General features: G+C 36.7%; 1 protein-coding gene across 1 annotated transcript in view; it reads left to right on the top strand.

The window, feature by feature from the left end:
- Window positions 1-10,788, top strand: part of LOC139706420 (broad substrate specificity ATP-binding cassette transporter ABCG2-like) — a 55,479-nt gene extending 44,691 nt beyond the window's left edge. The window contains exons 12-17 of the mRNA XM_071614434.1: window positions 1,853-1,942; window positions 3,540-3,664; window positions 4,774-4,928; window positions 7,226-7,315; window positions 8,470-8,555; window positions 10,585-10,788. Of these exons, the coding sequence (XP_071470535.1) occupies window positions 1,853-1,942; window positions 3,540-3,664; window positions 4,774-4,928; window positions 7,226-7,315; window positions 8,470-8,555; window positions 10,585-10,732 (694 nt within the window). The 3' untranslated portion in view covers window positions 10,733-10,788. The remainder of the gene's footprint in view (window positions 1-1,852; window positions 1,943-3,539; window positions 3,665-4,773; window positions 4,929-7,225; window positions 7,316-8,469; window positions 8,556-10,584) is intronic.
- Window positions 10,789-19,131: the final 8,343 nt, after the last annotated feature.

The raw sequence follows: 19,131 nt of genomic DNA, 5'->3' as shown, positions 1-19,131 counted from the left end.
TAATTATTGATGAACTTTCATATTTAGAACAGCCTGCCCTCTTAGTTCTTTATTTCTTAGGTGTGATAAATATCTGTCTAGAGAAGCCAGGCTGCACCATAATTTTCTGTTGATGAGAGGCTGTTGTGGAAAAGGATGGACTTAAGTGGGTGATTTGAGGTGATGTAGAGTGTTTATTTAAATTGAAAGTACACATTCACACCCACATCTGAATGAAGTAAAGTGTACTTACTGCTTGTAGGGAGGATAGCTGGTTTTATAACATGGATATATGCTGGGAAAGCATGATGATGTATAGGTTTCAAATAAACCTTCTCATGTGCATGAATAAAAAGTTTTCTATAAACTCTTTAAGGTAGTTGGAATTGTTCACTTGTGTTTACATTTGAAAAACTTTCTCTTGTTTTTAAGTAATTTAAATGATGTACATATATCCTTTCTTTACATGTTTATAGTAATATCAATTTATGTGTCTGATTAGACAGGGAAGCCCATGTTTTAAGGATTTTGGCAAACTCCCATGAAATCCTTATTTCACTTGAAATATAAACTAGCAGAACACTTTTCTTGCTAACCCTCAATTATTTTACTGATATACATATTAATAGTCTTCACACTGGTGATCAAATTGATTTTTATTATGAATAAACATCAGTTTGATTTTTTTTATCACTTTGGAAACCCCATAGGAAGGTGGTTGTTCCAAATCAAGGATGGTGTCCAGGCTTTCTGGTGGTCTTGTGTAGTTCTGGCATTTTCTTTCCACATGCCTTTACTCTTTTGTTACTTTACTTCAAAACCAAATTGAATTGAATACCTTAACCCTTTGGAGCTCTATTTAACTTAAAGTTTCTCTTCATACATTAGGAATGATACTCGGGATTTTTGTGAGTTAAATTCAAGGTGAAAGTATTTTATAACCTAAGTGTTAGCACAGGCTGTCATAGCAATGCACCAGACTCAGGGACTTACAGGACAAAACCTTTTTGTTTCAGTTGTAGAGTCTGGGAGTTTGGGTTCAGAGCTCCCTTCCAGCAGTAGGCTCCTGGGAGGGTCCCGCTCTGCCTATAGATGGCGCCGTCACCCTGCATCTCTCATGGCATAGAGTTTCTGGGGTTTCTTGCTCTTACCAGGGCACTGGTCCCATCATGGGGGCTCCACTCTCATGACCTTGCCTAAACCTCATTACTTAAGTTACCAATCTCAAAAAACCAAGTGCCAAATGTTTTCTCTGACATAAGGTAACTGACTCATAGTGGGGTAGGGATGGGAGAATGGGAGGAATAGATGAACTCTAGATAGGGCAGAGGGATGGGAGGAGAAGGGAGGGGACATAGGGTTAGAAATAATGGTGAATGTGATGGACATCATTATCCAAAGTACATGTATGAAGATACGGATTGGTGTGAACATATTTTATATACAACCAGAGGTATGAAAAATTGTGGTCTATATGTGTAATATGAATTGTAATGCATTATACTGTCATTTCTTTCAAAATAAATAAATAAATAAATAAATAAATAAAATTTAAATATGTACCTCCCAATACTATTGCATTGGAGGTTATTTCTTTATCATATGAATTTTAGTGAATACAAGTCAGTGCACAGTAGTCCACACAGAAATTTCAATATGTACTATAGTGTGGAATAACCAGGGCATCACTGAGGACACTCAGGGAGAGCCCTGATGGGATGATGCTTTCCTATCTGTTTAAATGGAAAAGTTCCACTTTAAAAAAAAAATGTCTTTGATTTTACATTAATTTTGGAAGGAGTTCTGAGAGACGAAACCAACCTAAGAGCTCTGATTTGACTGAGCTGCTTTTATTCCCATTTTCTCTTGACAGAGCACTGATGCTCTTCTTCCTGATGGTCTACCTGTGTCGCAGAAGAACATTGGCGGTGGATCTCTTCATGATCCAGAAGAAGCGGTTTGTGTGAGTTGGACTCTGTTCAGGGAAGGGGCATTGCAGCCTGGTGGGCAAACTGGTCACATCCAGAATTGGGCCAAGGATTTCATAATGGGGATAACTGGAAAATTTATTTTCTTCTCATTTCTTTCCCATATCTTATGTTTAAAATTGTCATATTTAAATTGTGTCTATTTATCTTGTACAACACAAGCTTTTGAAGTATATATAGTTTACCAATATTATTTGAGAAAAGCAGTCTTCAATGGAGTGGAAAACCAAGAGCATATGAGGTCTGATACTAAGGGAAAAAATATCAAGGTTTGGGTGTGGTCAGCAAGTCCCAATTTTGCAGAGAAAGTGAGGAATAAAAGGGTTGAGAATTGTCTTTGGTTTTGAGAAAGTAATAGGTCATGAAGCCCCTCTTAAGGAAAATTCAGGAGCTTTGGTAGATATTTAAGTGTTAAGTATCAAATTGGAGATGGGATATGAAGTTTACAAAGTATGTAGCCAAGCGCAGCCCTGAGTGGATCAAAGAATGGAGAGAGCCAGAGGGCAGCCTTACAGGAAAGAGCAGGATGGTTTTGTTCATTGTAGTTTTCAAAGATGGAAGAGATTTGCCCATGCCTACATGCCCAGGAGTGGGATCACCACAGAGGGAAGGAATTCATTTCTAGTGGTGAAAGAGTTTGGAATTTGGAAAGAGAGGCATTAGGAATAGCAAAGATTAAGGTTTGGTATCTGACAAGGGTATCTTGTTGAAAGGCATGATCATTTTCTTGCTTCAACATAAGAATAGATTTGAAAAAAGGTTTTGGGATCTTCATCTATGTTGGATAGAGATGATTTTTTTGTTCTCTTACTGTTTGCTTAATATTATACTGATATTGGCACAATTAATATTCACAAGTACACAGGGAGCTACACCAGCTGTACTCATCCCTTCTTTTCTTTAAGGATCAAAGCTATGGATGGAGACTCTCTTTGTCATGAGTATAACAAGTTCACCTTCATATTCACTGGTGGGAAGAAGAAAAGCTTCTTTTTTGGAGGGAAGGGGTACTGGGGATTGAATTGAAAGGCTTTTGATCACTGAGCCACCTCCCCATGCCTATTTTGTGTTTTATTTAGAGACAGAGTCTCACTGAGTTGCTTAGCACCTCTCTTTTGCTGAGGGTGGCTTTAAACTTGCAATCCTCCTGTCTCAGCCTTGAGGGCCTCTGGGATTACAGGCATGCACCGAGTGCCAAGCCAAGCCAGAAAAGCCTCTTTTACCAAGCCTCTTTTACCACTGAGATTAGCCCTTTCCAGTGAGCTAGCCTCAGAGGAAAAGCAGAGGCTCTGAGGAGAGTGAGGAAATGCAGACTGTGTTCCTGGAGGGGTGATGTGGGGTCATTGGGGATGAAAGCAGGAAGGGTGCTGTCATGAGAGAGGTTCACAGCATGGGGCTGATGTCCCAGAGAGGCTGCACCTGTGATGGGGAAGGACATGGGGGGATGAGCACAGAGCTTGTGGGCAGCTGCAGGATTAGACCTGGTGGCAGCAGGAGTCTGAACAGCATCTTATCTGGGCTGTGCCTTTTTAAACTAACCTGGCCTGTGTGGTGTATGTTTTTATTCTACAGACATGAGTCCATCAGTGGGTATTACAGAGTGTCATCTTATTTCTTTGGAAGTCTTTTGCTTGATTTACTACTCGAGATGATATTGACAAGTTTTATATTTATTTATACACTATACTTCATGGCCGGTAAGTAACAAGACAAAGAGAATGTGTCTTTACTTTTGGATATGTGGAAAAGTTAATTTCTGTTTGCAAACATGTATTTTGTTCCCCAAATGGCAAAGCAATTTATAAGGGAGAAAGCATGTGTCTATTGGGTATTCTACAAATAGCTGGTTAATGTGGACACTCTTTTCTAGACTTTTCCCAACTGAACTATTAAAACTTCTTATAAAATGGTAATTTACTTATCCCCACTTATAAAACTATACATATTCTGTGTGTTTTACACAAATATGGTCCAAATTTATAAAATTATTTGAAACTGTGTTAGAGGAGCCAGGATATTTATTGCCTTTTTCTACGTTTTTTTTCTCTCTCTGTATATATTTCAATATAGAGATAAAATATCAATAGGAAGATGTTAGATACCTCTAATATATGTAGAGACATATATAGAGAGATAAGAAATCATTATGCACTTATATTCTCTTCCTGTTTACTTTTCTAACTAGATAAAGATGATGACTTTGGGGTTTATTGATTTAATAAAATTACTTGTTTGATGAAGTAGACAATATCATTTGTGAATTATACTCTGGGTTTACCCCAGACTCTTTGAGTTATCGTTTCCATAATTTTCACTGATACACACACACAAACACACACATAAACACGCACATTCACACAAACCAAAAGTTTCTTTAACAACCCACTATAGAGTTTGAATCATTGATAGAGCTTAAATTTTCCATTTTAGAAATATATGTATGTGATAAGAATTATTCATGGAATCTGGAGCCCTGAACTCCTATCAGTGTTTTTGCAGCTGTTCCCAAATCTTCAGATCATATGACACAAAGCATTAGCTCATGATAATTATAAACTACTATAAGAAACTTAACAGCCCTATTCGCAATCACAGAGCCATGTGGCAATTTGTGAGGACTTAGTGATACCCACTCCTAGTTATATGGAGGGAAATAATGAAATTGGTGACCCAGGGTGTTAGGACAGAGGATGATTATTTTTGTTCTCTTACTGTTTGCTTAATATTATCCTGATATTTGCACAATAAATATTTACAAGTACACAGGGAGCTACACCAGCTGGACTCATGCCTTCTTTTCTTTAAGGATCGAAGCCACGGGCGGAGACTTTCTTTGTCATGACCTTTACCCTCCTTATCTTTGGTTTTTCATCCATTTCCATGACCCTGGCTCTAGCAGCAGGTTATAGCAAAGTCTCTATACAAGGAAATGTTGTGGACACCTATTTTACATTTATGCTGGTGAGTGTGAACTGTACTTCTCTGGGACAGAATTTTTCCCCTTGTTTGTCCCTTCACCTTCTGTCATGTAAAACCAGCTTTGAGGATTGTGTGGGTGGGTCTCTGATGCTTCAAGGAGGTTATATATTGAAATACAGTTTACATTAGAGAATGTGCAACTTTTCTTCTTCCTCTTATCCAGTCTTTTTTGCCAGTTTCTAATGTAGTTACTTAACTTTGGCCCCATGTACTTACTAATGAGCTTTTAAAAGGGACTTCTTGGTGACATAAAAAACCTTCATAGGTTGGGACTTCAAAACCCAGAAAAATTGGCCGATTCCCTCACAAAAAAACATAGCTCTCTGCCTGCCTTTCATGCTGGTGTTAGAGAACTGCCAGCTGTGTAAGCAGCAGAGGTGGTTTGGTTGGATTCACTACTCCCCAAGGTGAAAGTCAAGCTCCCAGGGAAGTGTATTAGGGGGGTCTAGCCAGATGCCTCTTGCATTTTGAAAACGTTTTAAAATTTATTGGAAAATTCTAAAGTCCGTAGTATTAGGTCACCAGTTGTGTGGGTTACTAAGAATCTCTTACATTAATATATTTCTGTTTTATGCTTTTTAAAAAAGTTGCTTAATCTATCATGCTCCTAAATCTTGACCTCACTTAGATGACTCAACAGATAAACTGAACAAATTATCACATTCCCTCCACTACTATGTCAGTGATGCAGACATGCTCAACCTACAGAAGGAAAAGATGTCTTTCAATGACATTTATGGAGCACATATTCTTATTAAGAATTGTTTATTATTGAGTTATAGTTATCCATAATATTGGGGTTCATTTGGGTTTAACCATTCCAGCATAGCTTAGCACATACTATTGCCAAAGTTGAGTTCTTCTGTTTCTGAATTTGGAGATGAATATGAATATCATTAAAAAAGTGATGTCTTGTTTTTATATCATGTACTGTAACAAAAATGTACTTCAATAAAATAAGATGTTTTGTTTTATTTGATACTTGATTGATTTTTTTATTTAAAGGTTTCCATGTAGAATTTTAAAAGCTAGTCATGAAATTGCATTTCACTCAGGATTGCCATGTTATGTATCAGGCACTTGTTAAGTCAATTCTGATATACGCAGGTACACCAACACTATCATTGCTATGCATATCCCAACATACCCTGTACAAGTTAGGACAAGTATTATGTGGATTCCTTAGCAGTCCCTCTAGTTCATCTCCAGCATTCCTTCCTGAGTCAGCATTACAATGCTGCTTTTTCATAGCTTTAAATGAAGAGATTCACTATGTATTCTGCTGTACTACACTGCATTCTGCTGTTTATCAGTTCTATGCTTTGGGTAACCTGAAACCTGCAATTCTGAATCCCAAATTATTATTAACATCATGGATACAACATGCAAACTTTGTAAATAACAACACTTATTGATGTGTGGAAGTAGAGAGGGATATGTGTTGCTCAGGAATGATCTGTATATGTTTGTAGATTTCTAAGATTTTTAGAGGGAACACATGGTAGAGATATAATTAGAATAGTGAGTACAGTCAGCCCTTCAAATACATACTTTATGGATTATAAGATGCAATTGACTACAAACAAAACTTACAAAACAAGTACTGTGTCTGCACAATTTTTCTTTTTTATTCATTATTCTCTAAACCTTTTAGTGTGTATAAGTTATATATCTATGGTATGAAATACATACATAGCATTTCTATGCTACTAGGTATTATAAGAAATATGGGGCTAATTTAAAATCAAAGGAGATATATATATATATATATATATATATATATATATATATATATATATATATATATACATATACATACATTTAAATATGAAGGATTTACTTGGGATTACACACAAATACTATGCTATTGTGAAATAAAGGGCCTTGAGTATCTGCAGATTTGGGTATCTGTATGCATGTGTCCTGGAGTTGATCTCCCTTGCATACCAAGAGAAAAGTATACTTCTTAATCTTCCATTGTGTACTGGTACAGAGGAAGTTAAGGACAAAGTATTGACAATAAGGATCTCTCAAATAAATGGAATATATAATATAGATGATAGTATATTTTTATTAACTTAAAACCATGAACATCCTTTGCCAGGCAGAGGTTTACACATGTAAAGGAAGGTTAATGTTTAGAATAAGTGCAAAGGATTTCAAGAGTTCTTCCCAGCAGTAATGTGGAGAAGTTTCTAGAGATCTCAAAAGGCATCTTCTGAACAGTTTTCCTGAAATCTCTGGACTCTTCTAATTCATTTTTTTTTTTTTCTGTGTAGATTCTTTCAGGTGTGTCTTTGTATTTTGGAACCAGAAGATCTCAGTTCCCCTGGCTTCAGTACTTCAGCATTCCATATTATGGCTTTATGGTAAGCTGTCCTTATCTACACCTGTGAGTGTTTCTCCAAGATGGGAACAGTGAAAATAAAACCCACCCTTCCCTGCTATGACCTGTGGACACCTCCCACCCAGGAATGTCCTTTCAGGAGCAGTGAATGAGGATTTCCTAATAGCCTTCATTAGCACAAGTTCAGGGCATCATCTGTGGTTTCTTTCTATCATCCTGTTGTTTGAGGGTGAGGAAGGGTGGGGAGAATAAATCTCATAGTAAAGCAGAAATAATGATGTGATACATTGTTTGAATTCAATAAGGAAATGAGAAGATGGGAGACTAGAATTGTAGATCATGTTGAAAGGGGTATTATAAGAGGAACAAAAGTTATATAACACTCAGCCCTATTGGCTCTAGCAAGCTAACCAACTCCAAAGAAAACAGTGTCTTAATACAGTGTAACCAAGATTCTACCACCTATCATTCATTGTAAGTGTTTTTTATTGAAAAGAAGAAGTGTCATTAAAATAAGTCTTCAGTTTTCAATGATCAACAATGTATCATTTTACTTATAAAGCTGTAGAGGTCACAGAGAGAGAAGATGGAAGGGGCTATGGGGGTCATCTAACAAGAGGTCTTTCTTCTTGGTTAATTGAAAACATCATCCCAACTCTGGACCTCTTGATTCATAACTTTAATCACTTTGCCATGACAGACTGTGAATATGAAGCTTGGTTTGTCTTTTAAATATCATGTTTAGCTCAATAAGCCAATCCCCCAAAACCAAAAGATGAATGTTCTGTCTGATATATGGATGCTAACCCACAAGGGAGAGTGGGGAGGGGAAGAATAGTAGTCCATTGGATTAGACAAAGGGAAGCTAAGAGAAGAGAGGGAGATGGGATAGGAAGGACAATAGAATTAATTGGACATAACTTCCCTAGCCTTGTATTTGAGTACATGACCAGTGTAACTCTGCATCATGTACAACCACAAGAATAGGATGCTAATTAGAATAAGTTATACTCCATGTATTTATAATATATCAAAATACATTCTACTGTCGTATATAACTAAAAAGAAGAAATGAAAAAGACTAGTAAAGATTAAGCTTGAGGATTTCATTGTGATAATTTTTTGGAAAGTTTTTGAAATTTAAAATCATCATGTCTTATTCTTTGTGTCACATAGGCTTTGCAGCATAATGAGTTTTTGGGAGGAAACTTCTGTCCAGAACTCAATACAACAACCAGCAATAAGTGTCCTGACTATGTAATGTGAGTTTGTGTCCAGTGTCATCAGGTGTTTACATAATACTGTAATGAGATACAGCAAGTTCCCTGGGCTTATAGCTGGCATGAAAACTTTCAAGGTCAACAAACATTCTGAGCCTATATTTTCTTCCTCATAAATTGAGTCATTGTGCACTAATCAATATGAACATGCTATATTCTGCTACAGTGAAAATTGTACTTATTGTGGAGAAATGTTTGGGCCCTTTCAAATGATCATGTTGACTTTTTAATTTACAGTTGAGTTTTGAGTAATTTTGAGTTCTCAATTTTCAGACCATTTAAGTTGAAAATGGGTTGTTCTGACAGTTTAGCAAAGGTTTTAATCTCTCAGTGTATGGGTTCTTTGCTACATGTCAGCTGAGCTCATGTTAGTAAGAAGTTTCAGGGCTGCCATAGTATACATAAAGTGAACATTGTCCCCCAATATTTTGGCCCTTCCTTTTGCTCAGGCCATTGGAAGACACATAAAATCCAAGACCATGTAGTGCATGTGTGAGTGTGTGCACGTGCGTGTGTGTGTATTTGTGTGTGTGTATGTGTTCTGAAATGGAATATTCTCTCACAGTGGCTATGTTTTTCAATGAAAGAAACACATATTTCAGCCAATTGAGAAGTAAATATTATTTCTGCATCATGTCCTTAAAACAGAAATGCAGGGGTTTAAAAAATTAAAAGACCTTGTTTTATATTTTAATATTTTACTTTTCTATTTTTGCTGCTAATAGGCCAGGTGCCTATTAATGAGAGAAAAGAGAATGCTGATGTCCTGAATCCCTTTTGAATGTTCAAATAACATAGAATAATTTGTAATAATCAGACAAGTTCCTATTTTGAATTACTGACAGGTGAAACCTCTATGAATAGAGTTTTCTCTACTGGGCCCCCTTCACCTTGGTTTGATCTGGGTGTGGTGTCTTTGTAACACAGAGTCACCATCAGGCTGCTGGGCAGGACGCAGTGGTTGGAAACAGGGGAACAGATAAGCAGGAGCCACCACAGCCTAACTGTTCACAAAGGGCTATCCTCACAAGAGGAAGGAGGAATCTTTCCTCTAGGCAGAAAGAGGGCATGGCTATTTTAGGAACTGCTAAATGCCAACATGCACAAAAATGGCAGCAGGCAACAACTGTAGCTGCATCATGTGTTTTAGTATCAGGTACTTTTCTATGTGGCAGGAATGCTCCATCCTGGCCTGCTCCAGCTGGTTCTTAAGGTCTAAGTCTTTTTTCTGTACCTGCAGGTAACATCCTGTAGCTGAGTATCTGTGATGCTTATCACAGTGTTAGACTGACAACTGACAGACTTGACTCTGCCTACAAGCCCTTGCTCCCTTTTGGTTTTAGAATTTTTACCCATTTTTTTTTTTTTTCAGGATGGCTATCTCATGGGTGAGCACATTGTCCCCATCAGGAGTCAGTGAAAGATCCGTTGATAATTTTTTATGCTTTTTTTTGGCACCATGGATTGAACCCAGAGGCAACTAACCACTGAGCAACAGGACCAGCCCATTTTATACTTTATTTAGAGACAGGGAATCACTTAGTTGCTTGGGGCCTTACTAAGTTGCTGAGGCTGGCTTTGAACTCCCAATCCTCCTTACTCAGCTCCGGAGCTGCTGAGATTACAGATTTGTGCCATTGCACCTGGCCTATTTCTGGTTTTTGAAGAGGGTAGCATTATATACTTGGAAACAAATGAATCTGGTTTCTACTTACACTAGAAATTTGGTTTTTAATATGATTGTAAACTTGGCTAAGTTAATTAAGCCTTCTTCCCCTCCTCTTAAATGAGTATGATATCTATATCCCTTTGGAACATTTTAGGGATAAGTAAGAAATTATATGCAAGTTCCTTAGCATAGCATCAAGTAACAATGACTGATAGCTATAGTATGTAAAGGGATAATTTTGAAGATATTGTTAATCCATAGGTTTCTTTAAGGAAAAGCAAATAAATTGACCAAAATTTCACAGATGCCAGGAATAAAGTTATATTTTCTGTTTCATTTCAGATGTTCTGGTGAAGAATTCTTGTTAATGCAGGACATGGATATCTCACCTTGGGGCTTGTGGATGAATCATGTAGCTCTGTCCATTCTGATGATTTTCTTTCTCATAATTGCCTACCTAAGAATGTTATACCTTAAAAGAAATTCTTAAATTTTACTTCCATTTACTATGAATTAATTTCACATTTAAAAAGTACCTGGATTGGCTGTCAGTAGTTAATGATTTTTTTATTGTCTTCTATTCAGTTCCATCACACTGCTGATCAGCAACAATCATCTTCAATAGAAAAGATCACAAAACAACAACAAACTGAATTATATATCCAAAAATGAAAGCCAAAATCTGATGGTATTTCTTTGTGCATATTACTTTATCTCCCTCAGACAATAAGTGTTGGGAAGAAATCCAGGCTAATTTATTGACCTGAAAAAAAGGAGAATTTAGGGCTGGGGATGTGCTCAAGTGGTAGTGCGCTCGCCTGGCATGCGTGCTGCCCGGGTTCGATCCTCAGCACCACATACAAACAAAGATGTTGTGTCTGGCAAAAAATAAAAAATAAATATTAAAAAATTCTCTCTCTCTCTCTCTCTCTCTCTCTCTCTCTCTTTAAAAATAAATCAATAAATAAAGGTATTGTGTCCATCTACAACTAAAGAAAAAGGAGAATTTATATCTAGAAACTCATGACAAGTTTCTCTTATCTCTGGCATTAGCTTCCTCATGTACAAAATGAGTAGGCAGGCTAGTAGCCCTCTGGTTTTGATATTCTATGGCTCTACCATTAAATATGATCCCATTAAATAAATAACTTGTGTAAATGTTGTATTAGAAGTATAAAACTAAATTACTTTGGAAACATAATACTATTTCTAGGGTGAAACAGATCCATGATGATAAAAAATCATGTCTTAAATAAGATAATTTAGATTGGTGGAACTTACAGATATTTGCTAATGGAATTGTAAGAGTTCAGGAGTCTTAGCTGGAGTCTTGGGCTGCAGGTGGAGTTGAGGGCCAGGGTCGGGGATTATGGCTCTTGTGCCATTTCTGGGACATTCTGCCTCTGAAATTTCACTTTGCCTCCTTGCATATCTCAGTGGTAACTAATCTGGCTACATCAGAATCTCTGAGGGCTTTGCTAAGACAAAAATGTCAGGTCCTGCCTTTCCCACTGAAGGAGCACCTGGAGAGCCGCCTCCATGAAGAACTTGTCAGGGCTGAATTTGGCCATTTCTAATGCTCTCTCAGCTCTGAAAATGTTATGCTTGTGGTTTAATAACTTGGATATCTTTGCCTACACAAGATCCCATTCAATGCTTGTACATTTAATTTATTTCTGAATACTCATTTCATTCTTTACCTGTAATAGAGAACTATTTACCAGTACTATGACTGTGTTTAAAACTTCTCTTTTATTGAAGGGCAATGTAATAACAACAAAAAAATACAATTCAATGAGTTACCATAAAATGATGACACATGTGCAGCCACCAGTCCAGGCCAAGAAGTAGAATGTGACCTGACAGGAGAGTCCTGCATGCACCTTCCTAATCACTGATTCCTCCTCTTCTCTCTATGGGTTGCTTTTGAAATGATTTGTGTATATTCCTCTCTGTTGCTATTATCAGAACATCACTGATGTTTGTATTTTTTGTGGAAAGCTACATGCTTAATTCCCTCTTCCATTTTAAAAAAGCTTTTAAATATTTAAATAGCTTATATTTACAGAAAAGCTGCAAAGAGAGTGTGGAAATCTCCCATGTGCTCTTGGCCAAAATTCATTTAATTTTAACTTTTTATATTTCAAGCTCCAGTCAAAGGTAAGAAATTAACATTGGGACATCTTTGTGCTCAAATTGCACAATTGTTACAAATTACCCCCCGCTTTTTTTTTTTTTTTTTTTTTTTTTACTAATGTTCATTTATTGTTCTGGGATCAAATTTTGGGTATCACATTGTGTCTAGATCCATCTTGCAGAAGGAAATACAGGAATGAAAAGATCTAGGGACTCACCAATGTAGATGCCTGTTACTTTGGTTCTCTAGGAATATAATTGACCCACCATTGAGTGCTTTTCCATGTTGCTGCAATGAAGTCAAGGGAGCTGACTTTAGATGTTTATCTTTACACTTTAAAGAATATTGCTTTATATGACATTTGATTAATGCATCAATTAATCAAATTATCTGTTTTACCAAGTTTAATCAAATTATCTGTTTTACCAAGTTTTTATGGAAATTTCAATGTCAAATGATTTTTTCTACTTTTGGTAAAATTTTTCTGTATCTGTGCTTACAGTTACCTACATATATACATCATCACACAGAGAGAAATGTATATGCATATTTATACACAACATATATCTGCCAGGTTAAAAAATAGCTCAAATTAACAATATCTTCTTTGGGATTTATTAGACATTTAATTGTACCATATTTTATTTATTCTTTGCATTATAATTTCCTTTTTATATACTTTTTATTGAGTCAACAAACACAAAATAAAAATTACCATCTTATCAAACTTCTAAGTTGAGGAACATTTAAAAAGTGTGATATTATTTTTCTTAGGTTAAAAAATAAAATGTTAGTTAATAGAAATTTCTGTAAGAACACATATGTATACTTGTGTAATTTGTTCTTATTTCCTTGCATGTCAGAAGTAATCTATAAAGGAGGGGAACTGACCTATTATGCAGGAATAAATGAAACATCAGTTGATATTTATTCTCCAGTTACTCTTCTTTGGATGCCAATCAAGACTTCAAGAAGACTGCTGCTATGAAATGCTCCTCAGTGTGTTGGGGAGGGAGGGAAGAAGGGAAGAAAATGTGGGTAATGTGGAAAGGTGTTAAAGAGATAATAAATATAACACTTTCTCTGTTTTTGAAGTCATCTTCATGCACCTAAGATTTGAAACTTATTAAAATCCCTTGCACTTATATCCTTTTGACAAGAAGTAATACTGATTTTTGAGATGTCTTTTCTGATTCCAGTAGGCTTTAGAAAAGAGCTGTCAAGGGGGCAGAGATGGAGGCTGTCAATGGATCCCACAAGAGCCTGGGCTGGCACCAAGGTTGATTGACTGAGGTCAATTAATATTTTAGAATGGTCCTGCCCTTCCAGGAGACCATACCAGTCAGCAAATTGGTGGCAAAATGATGACATGCAATAACTGAGTCATTACCCCTGATGTCTTTGGGGACCACTGCATTAAGATATAGGTCCTCATGGAGTTATATTTTTGTATTAGTTATGGCTGTTTTTGCCCTTCGACAGCAAAGTAATTGAAAGAAAGACCGTGATCATTTGTAAAACCAAAAATATTTACTATCTCACCCTTTTTGTAAGCTTACAGAAACTGACATTAAATCCATAGGTTCTGTTTCCAAAAAGTGGGAAACAGGTCCATAAGCCAAGCAATTACCAGCCTCTTTCAACATCATTTCCATGAACTCATTTGCAGAATTTATGCTTTAGGTTTAGGCACCTTTAGGATCTGCTGTATTACACATCTTTAATCCTGAAGAGTAGGTAGACGGGGGCACATGGCAATACAAGAAAGGTTCCACAAAATCTGAAAGTAGCTGCCCCTTTGTCACTTTGGGATTTCCACAGTGGTGTCACAGCAGCAAAGAAAGGTGTTATAATAGTGGTCATCCCTGTGACAGTGAAGGGCAGGATTACTAGCCCTCTACATAATGGGTAGAGAATTCAGAGAAGTAACTCAATGTTTCTCTGTAATAAAGTCTCTGAGGCCTCAGTAGTGAAGGTGTGGACATCTGTTCCAAGAAAACAGCTTAGAGTACAGCTGAAGTAATGGCCAACAATTAGAAAGTTCTAGAAAGGATGTGGAAGAGAGAAACAAAAAATTGTGATCATGAGCACAAACAGCAATGGGACCAGCAAGTTCCACTGAATGTCTGAACCTCCTGTACTGTGTTTTCTAGAAATTACAACTGGCCTCTCCCTCAAGCTTTCCATATTGTGGATTTACAGTGGCCATAATTGGATCTGTGTGGTATGAGGGCTGGGCTGATTTGGGTGCTGTTGGTGCTGTCACATCTTCTATGTACATCTCCACTTTTGGTTGCAGCTTTGGTGGGCAGTTCCATGTGGGTGAACCCAATCAGTGAATGAATCCCCTGAGAGGGATTAATGGAGTGGTAACTGAATGTAGGAAGGGAGTAGCTGGAGGAGGTGGTCATGGCGGGCGTGCCTTTCGGGTATGTGTGTGTGTGTGTGTGTGTAGTATCTGGCAAGTGGAGTTTGTCTCTGCCTTCTGATCATCATGTGACCCATCTCCCTCTGCCACATTTCTTCTGCAATGCTCTTCTGCCTCACCTGGATCCCTGAAGAATGAGCCGGCTGCCCATGGACTGAGACCTCTGAAATCATGAGCCACCAAATAAACTTTTAGTTGCAGCTTCAAAAAAGCTGACTAAAACAGAAATAATTTAGTTTTCTTAAGATGACTCTTAAGGAAAGCATGAAATGTTAGTGTTGGATGAAAAACCCCAGTTGCCTAAGTTAAGTTGACTTAATTTAATACTTTTCAGTGGACTAAGTGAATTCACAAATGTTAACACGATATGAAAAGACAAAACCTTTAAAACTATCTTAAGTAACTCAGATCAAAAGTGTTAAAAGTGTCAATTTGTACCAAATCAAAAGACTCAAAAAGCTTTTAAAGAAATAATTGTTAAAACAATTTATAATCATCATTTGATTGAGTTCTACAGTTAACATATTCATATTCCTTGTAGGTAGTCTCTACATATCTATAAAGTGTTAAATATGAATGAGTTAAAAGATAATATCTTTATCTTGGTATGCAATAATTCACTCAAACACTTCCTGTGTCATCCTGGATCTAGCTTACTTTTTAGTTCCTACTTTTGTAAGAAAGAGTGAAATGAAAAGTCATGCCATCAAGTAACTATGAAGTGTTGACATCTGTGTTAAAAAATTATGTGAGTGAGCATGTTCTAATTTTGAGGCAAAGCACTGTCTTAGATAACTTTATTAATCTGCATTGGTCTAATTTTTTGCTATATATATATATATATATATATATATATATATATATATATAACAAAGTAAAGTAATAATTTACTTATATATATATATATATATATATATATATATATATATATATATATAATTTACTTTGATATTATATAATATCAAAGTAAATTATTACTTTGTTAAGGCTTAAAATTCCAAATTAATGTAATATAAAATAAATTTTCCAAATCAACACTATTTTCTATGTCCTCATCTTTATTTGAAATAATGAAGAATAAAGTTTAAAAAAAAGAGAAGAGAGTTATTTATGAAAATTAAATCTCACTATAAACAAAAGCATACAAATTAAAAGAATGAAGAACATAAAAAACACAATGGTAGTGAAACACAGTTCTCCCCAAACTTGATTAGCTTCCTCAATCTCTACAAAATTAATATCAAACAAAATGATACAGAATTGAGTGATGCTATAAGAACAAAACAGAATACCCACAATACAGAAACAGAGAATTGTCTAGAAACTCACGTAACATTTCTTCAAGATGATTTCACATTTTGGGATCACTATGGACAGATGCCATATAATGGAAAATTGTCAACTGCTTTGAAAAAGTCTTGCAGCTTAGATCAGCAATGGAAGTAGTCTGTGATAATAGTATGCTTTCATGCTATATGTTATTTCCATCTGGTTAATATTAAATATAATTATTATTTGATAACATACATAGCAATTGGCTCTAAGAATCCAATACATAATCTGGGTAAAACATAGCAATTCTATATCTCTACAATGGTAACCCTGGGCCTGAATACAATATTTCTTAAAAGGAAAATATTTTTTAAAGGATGGCCAGAATTGTATCTGTTCAAAAGTCCAATATTCTCACACTCACTCAAAAAAAAGTGAAGGAAATGTAGCTAGATGTTATAAGTGCTGGGTTTTAATAAAAATAATTTCCATATTGACTTCTACCAAACAGCAATGATTTAGGTCTCCCTATGCACCAAGTCCTATCAACTTAATCATCATGTTATTTCTCTCATATTCCCAATACTAAGCCTTTTGTAAATGGAACAGAAATCTGATACTGGCTCTTTTTGTAGTTTTGTTTTGTCATATATATTTGGAAACTTTGGGGAGAAGACTGAAAATTTCTGTGCATTTCTCAATTTCTTCTAGAATATTAGAAATACTTATTACTTTATTTATATCTTAAAGTTCAAAATGTAAGGCAACATATTCAACAAGAACAAAAATATACACCAATGGCCTTACAGAGCCTTTCCTATGCAATGGGCACTACCTCGTGCTTGGTCTTGGAATCACGTTGGTTTTCTGTGACTGTTCCCCTATATCTCACTACTTGACAGCATCAACATTTCAGAACGGATCCTTTGTATTACTGAGTAGATGTTGGGGAAAGGTGACTCTTATCTTGAATATTATTAACACTGTCATGTGCACAGAGCAACAGTGAAGATTTCTTTGTCCTTGGGATGACTGCTTTATTTTATCTGATTATATTTTTCTTCTTAATATTATGTGTACTTTCATATATTCTTGGAAAGTACTGAGATCATCAACCAGATCACCAAAGAAGAGGTACGCCAACTGAGCCTATGCTAAGAAAGTGATAAAGAACATAATGGCAAAGCCAAAGAGGTCTTTGGCAAACCAAGAAACAGTCTGGGCAGTAGGCTCATGGTCCCATTAGGATTGATAAACTTGAAGAGCTGTAAAAGAGGGAAGATATCCACAGATAAATGAATAAACACAATGTGGCACATAAATACAATGGAATATGATTCTGCCACAGAAAGAAATGGGATTTGGGTACCTCGTACCATGCAGATCTTGAAAATATTATGCCATGGGAAATTGTGTGTCATAAAAGGTCAAAACTGTACCACTGCACTCATATGAAGCACTTAGAGTGGTTAAATTCATAAATAGAAAGCGGAAAGTGTGTTACCAGGGCCTGAGGTGAGGGGGAGATGGGAAGTCAGTGCTGATGGGCAGAGTTCCACCTTAGGATGATGACAAAGCTCTGGTAGTGCACACTGGTGATGGTGGTCCAACACTGTGCATATACTTTATGCCACACGTTAAAATGTGACAATGGCAATTTTGTGTTTTATAAGTTAACCACAGGAAGACTAGGAGAGAGGAGAGAAAGGACTGATTTTGTTGTTGTTTTCTGAACCCAGAATTTCTATTCTCTTTTTCCTGAAGGGTTTGCTGAGTCCCTACCCCATGATAGGCACTGTTCTTGTTGCTGGGAGGAAGCAGGAGGCAGAACACAGCTGCAGGCTCAAGTGGTAACAATTTTCCAGAATGATTAAAATATCACAAAAATGGCCTTCCTTTTAGTTACATCCACTAGTGATAGTCTCAAAAGACAAAATAAAAGAGAAAAAAGCTATGCCAAACACCACAACAAATTTTCAGGAAATGCTATTTGTGTATTAGTAACTGTCATTCATGTTTGCATCAATGGTATGGATGTAACAATGGTTATGTCACTGTTTTGAATCTGTACCATGACTCAAATGCTGGCCTTCTATCCCCAGATTTAGGCTGGGCTGAGAGCCAAGAGGGACTTGCTGTGCCTTATGGCAAAGCCATTTGGAACACTGCTCTAGACAAGGCTCAAGAACTCTGCCCAGGTTGTACAGTTCACATCCCTGGGGGCAGGACATATGCACAGCTCGGGGGAGAGGCCTTATGGAAGAGCACCTGGGGGATATCAGAAGTGCAGTCAGGATCCCTGCCTCAAAGAACTTGAGTGCCGCAGTCTGGCTGGGCACAATTCAGGAGCCACTTGTCAAAAGAAACGAACTTTATTTTTAGAACACACACACCAAACCACACAGCTCCTCAGGAAAAACCTTCAGAGCCCAACTGCCACCACTGGCTTCCCACAAGCCTCTCATCCTCCCCCACTCCTCCTGCTCTTAAGGCTGATTGGCTGGGTCGCAGGGGCAGAGCCAAAAAAAGTCCCCCAATGAGCAGCTCCTGGTCTGAAAGGGCGGGGAAACAGCCCAATGAGCATCACTGCAAAGGAGCCAATCAGTTGGCAGCTAGAAGTTTGCTGGGGCCGCTGTGAGCCAATCATCAGCTGGCAGCTGGAAGTTTGCTGGCAGGGAAGTTTGCTGGGGCCCCTTTGGCTGTGGCTCTCAACACTTGAGGGTCAAGTTTTGGGAATTGAAAGAATTAACACAACAACCCAAATTAAGCACAACTACCTGAGACCTATGATGGAAAAAAAAAAAAAAAAAAAAACAAGTATTTTTCTTAAGGTCTCTTATAAAAGTTTTTTTTTTTTTTTTTTTTTTTTTTTTTTTTTTTTTTCACAGTAAAAGAAAAATGTAAAGGCTGATGCAATTCAACATTACTCTTGATGTCACTTAGATGCTATTCATTCAATATCCTGGTTATTTTTTACTATTTCATGATAAAGGTTTGAAATGTTAGTTATGGTTTCTCCTGAACAGAAATATTGCTGAGTAAGCAGAATGAA

This window comes from Marmota flaviventris, chromosome 7, assembly GCF_047511675.1.
Source record: "Marmota flaviventris isolate mMarFla1 chromosome 7, mMarFla1.hap1, whole genome shotgun sequence".
Classification (NCBI taxonomy): domain Eukaryota; kingdom Metazoa; phylum Chordata; class Mammalia; order Rodentia; family Sciuridae; genus Marmota; species Marmota flaviventris.
Note: the sequence above shows the minus strand (reverse complement) of the source record. Positions and strands in the feature narration are given on the sequence as shown.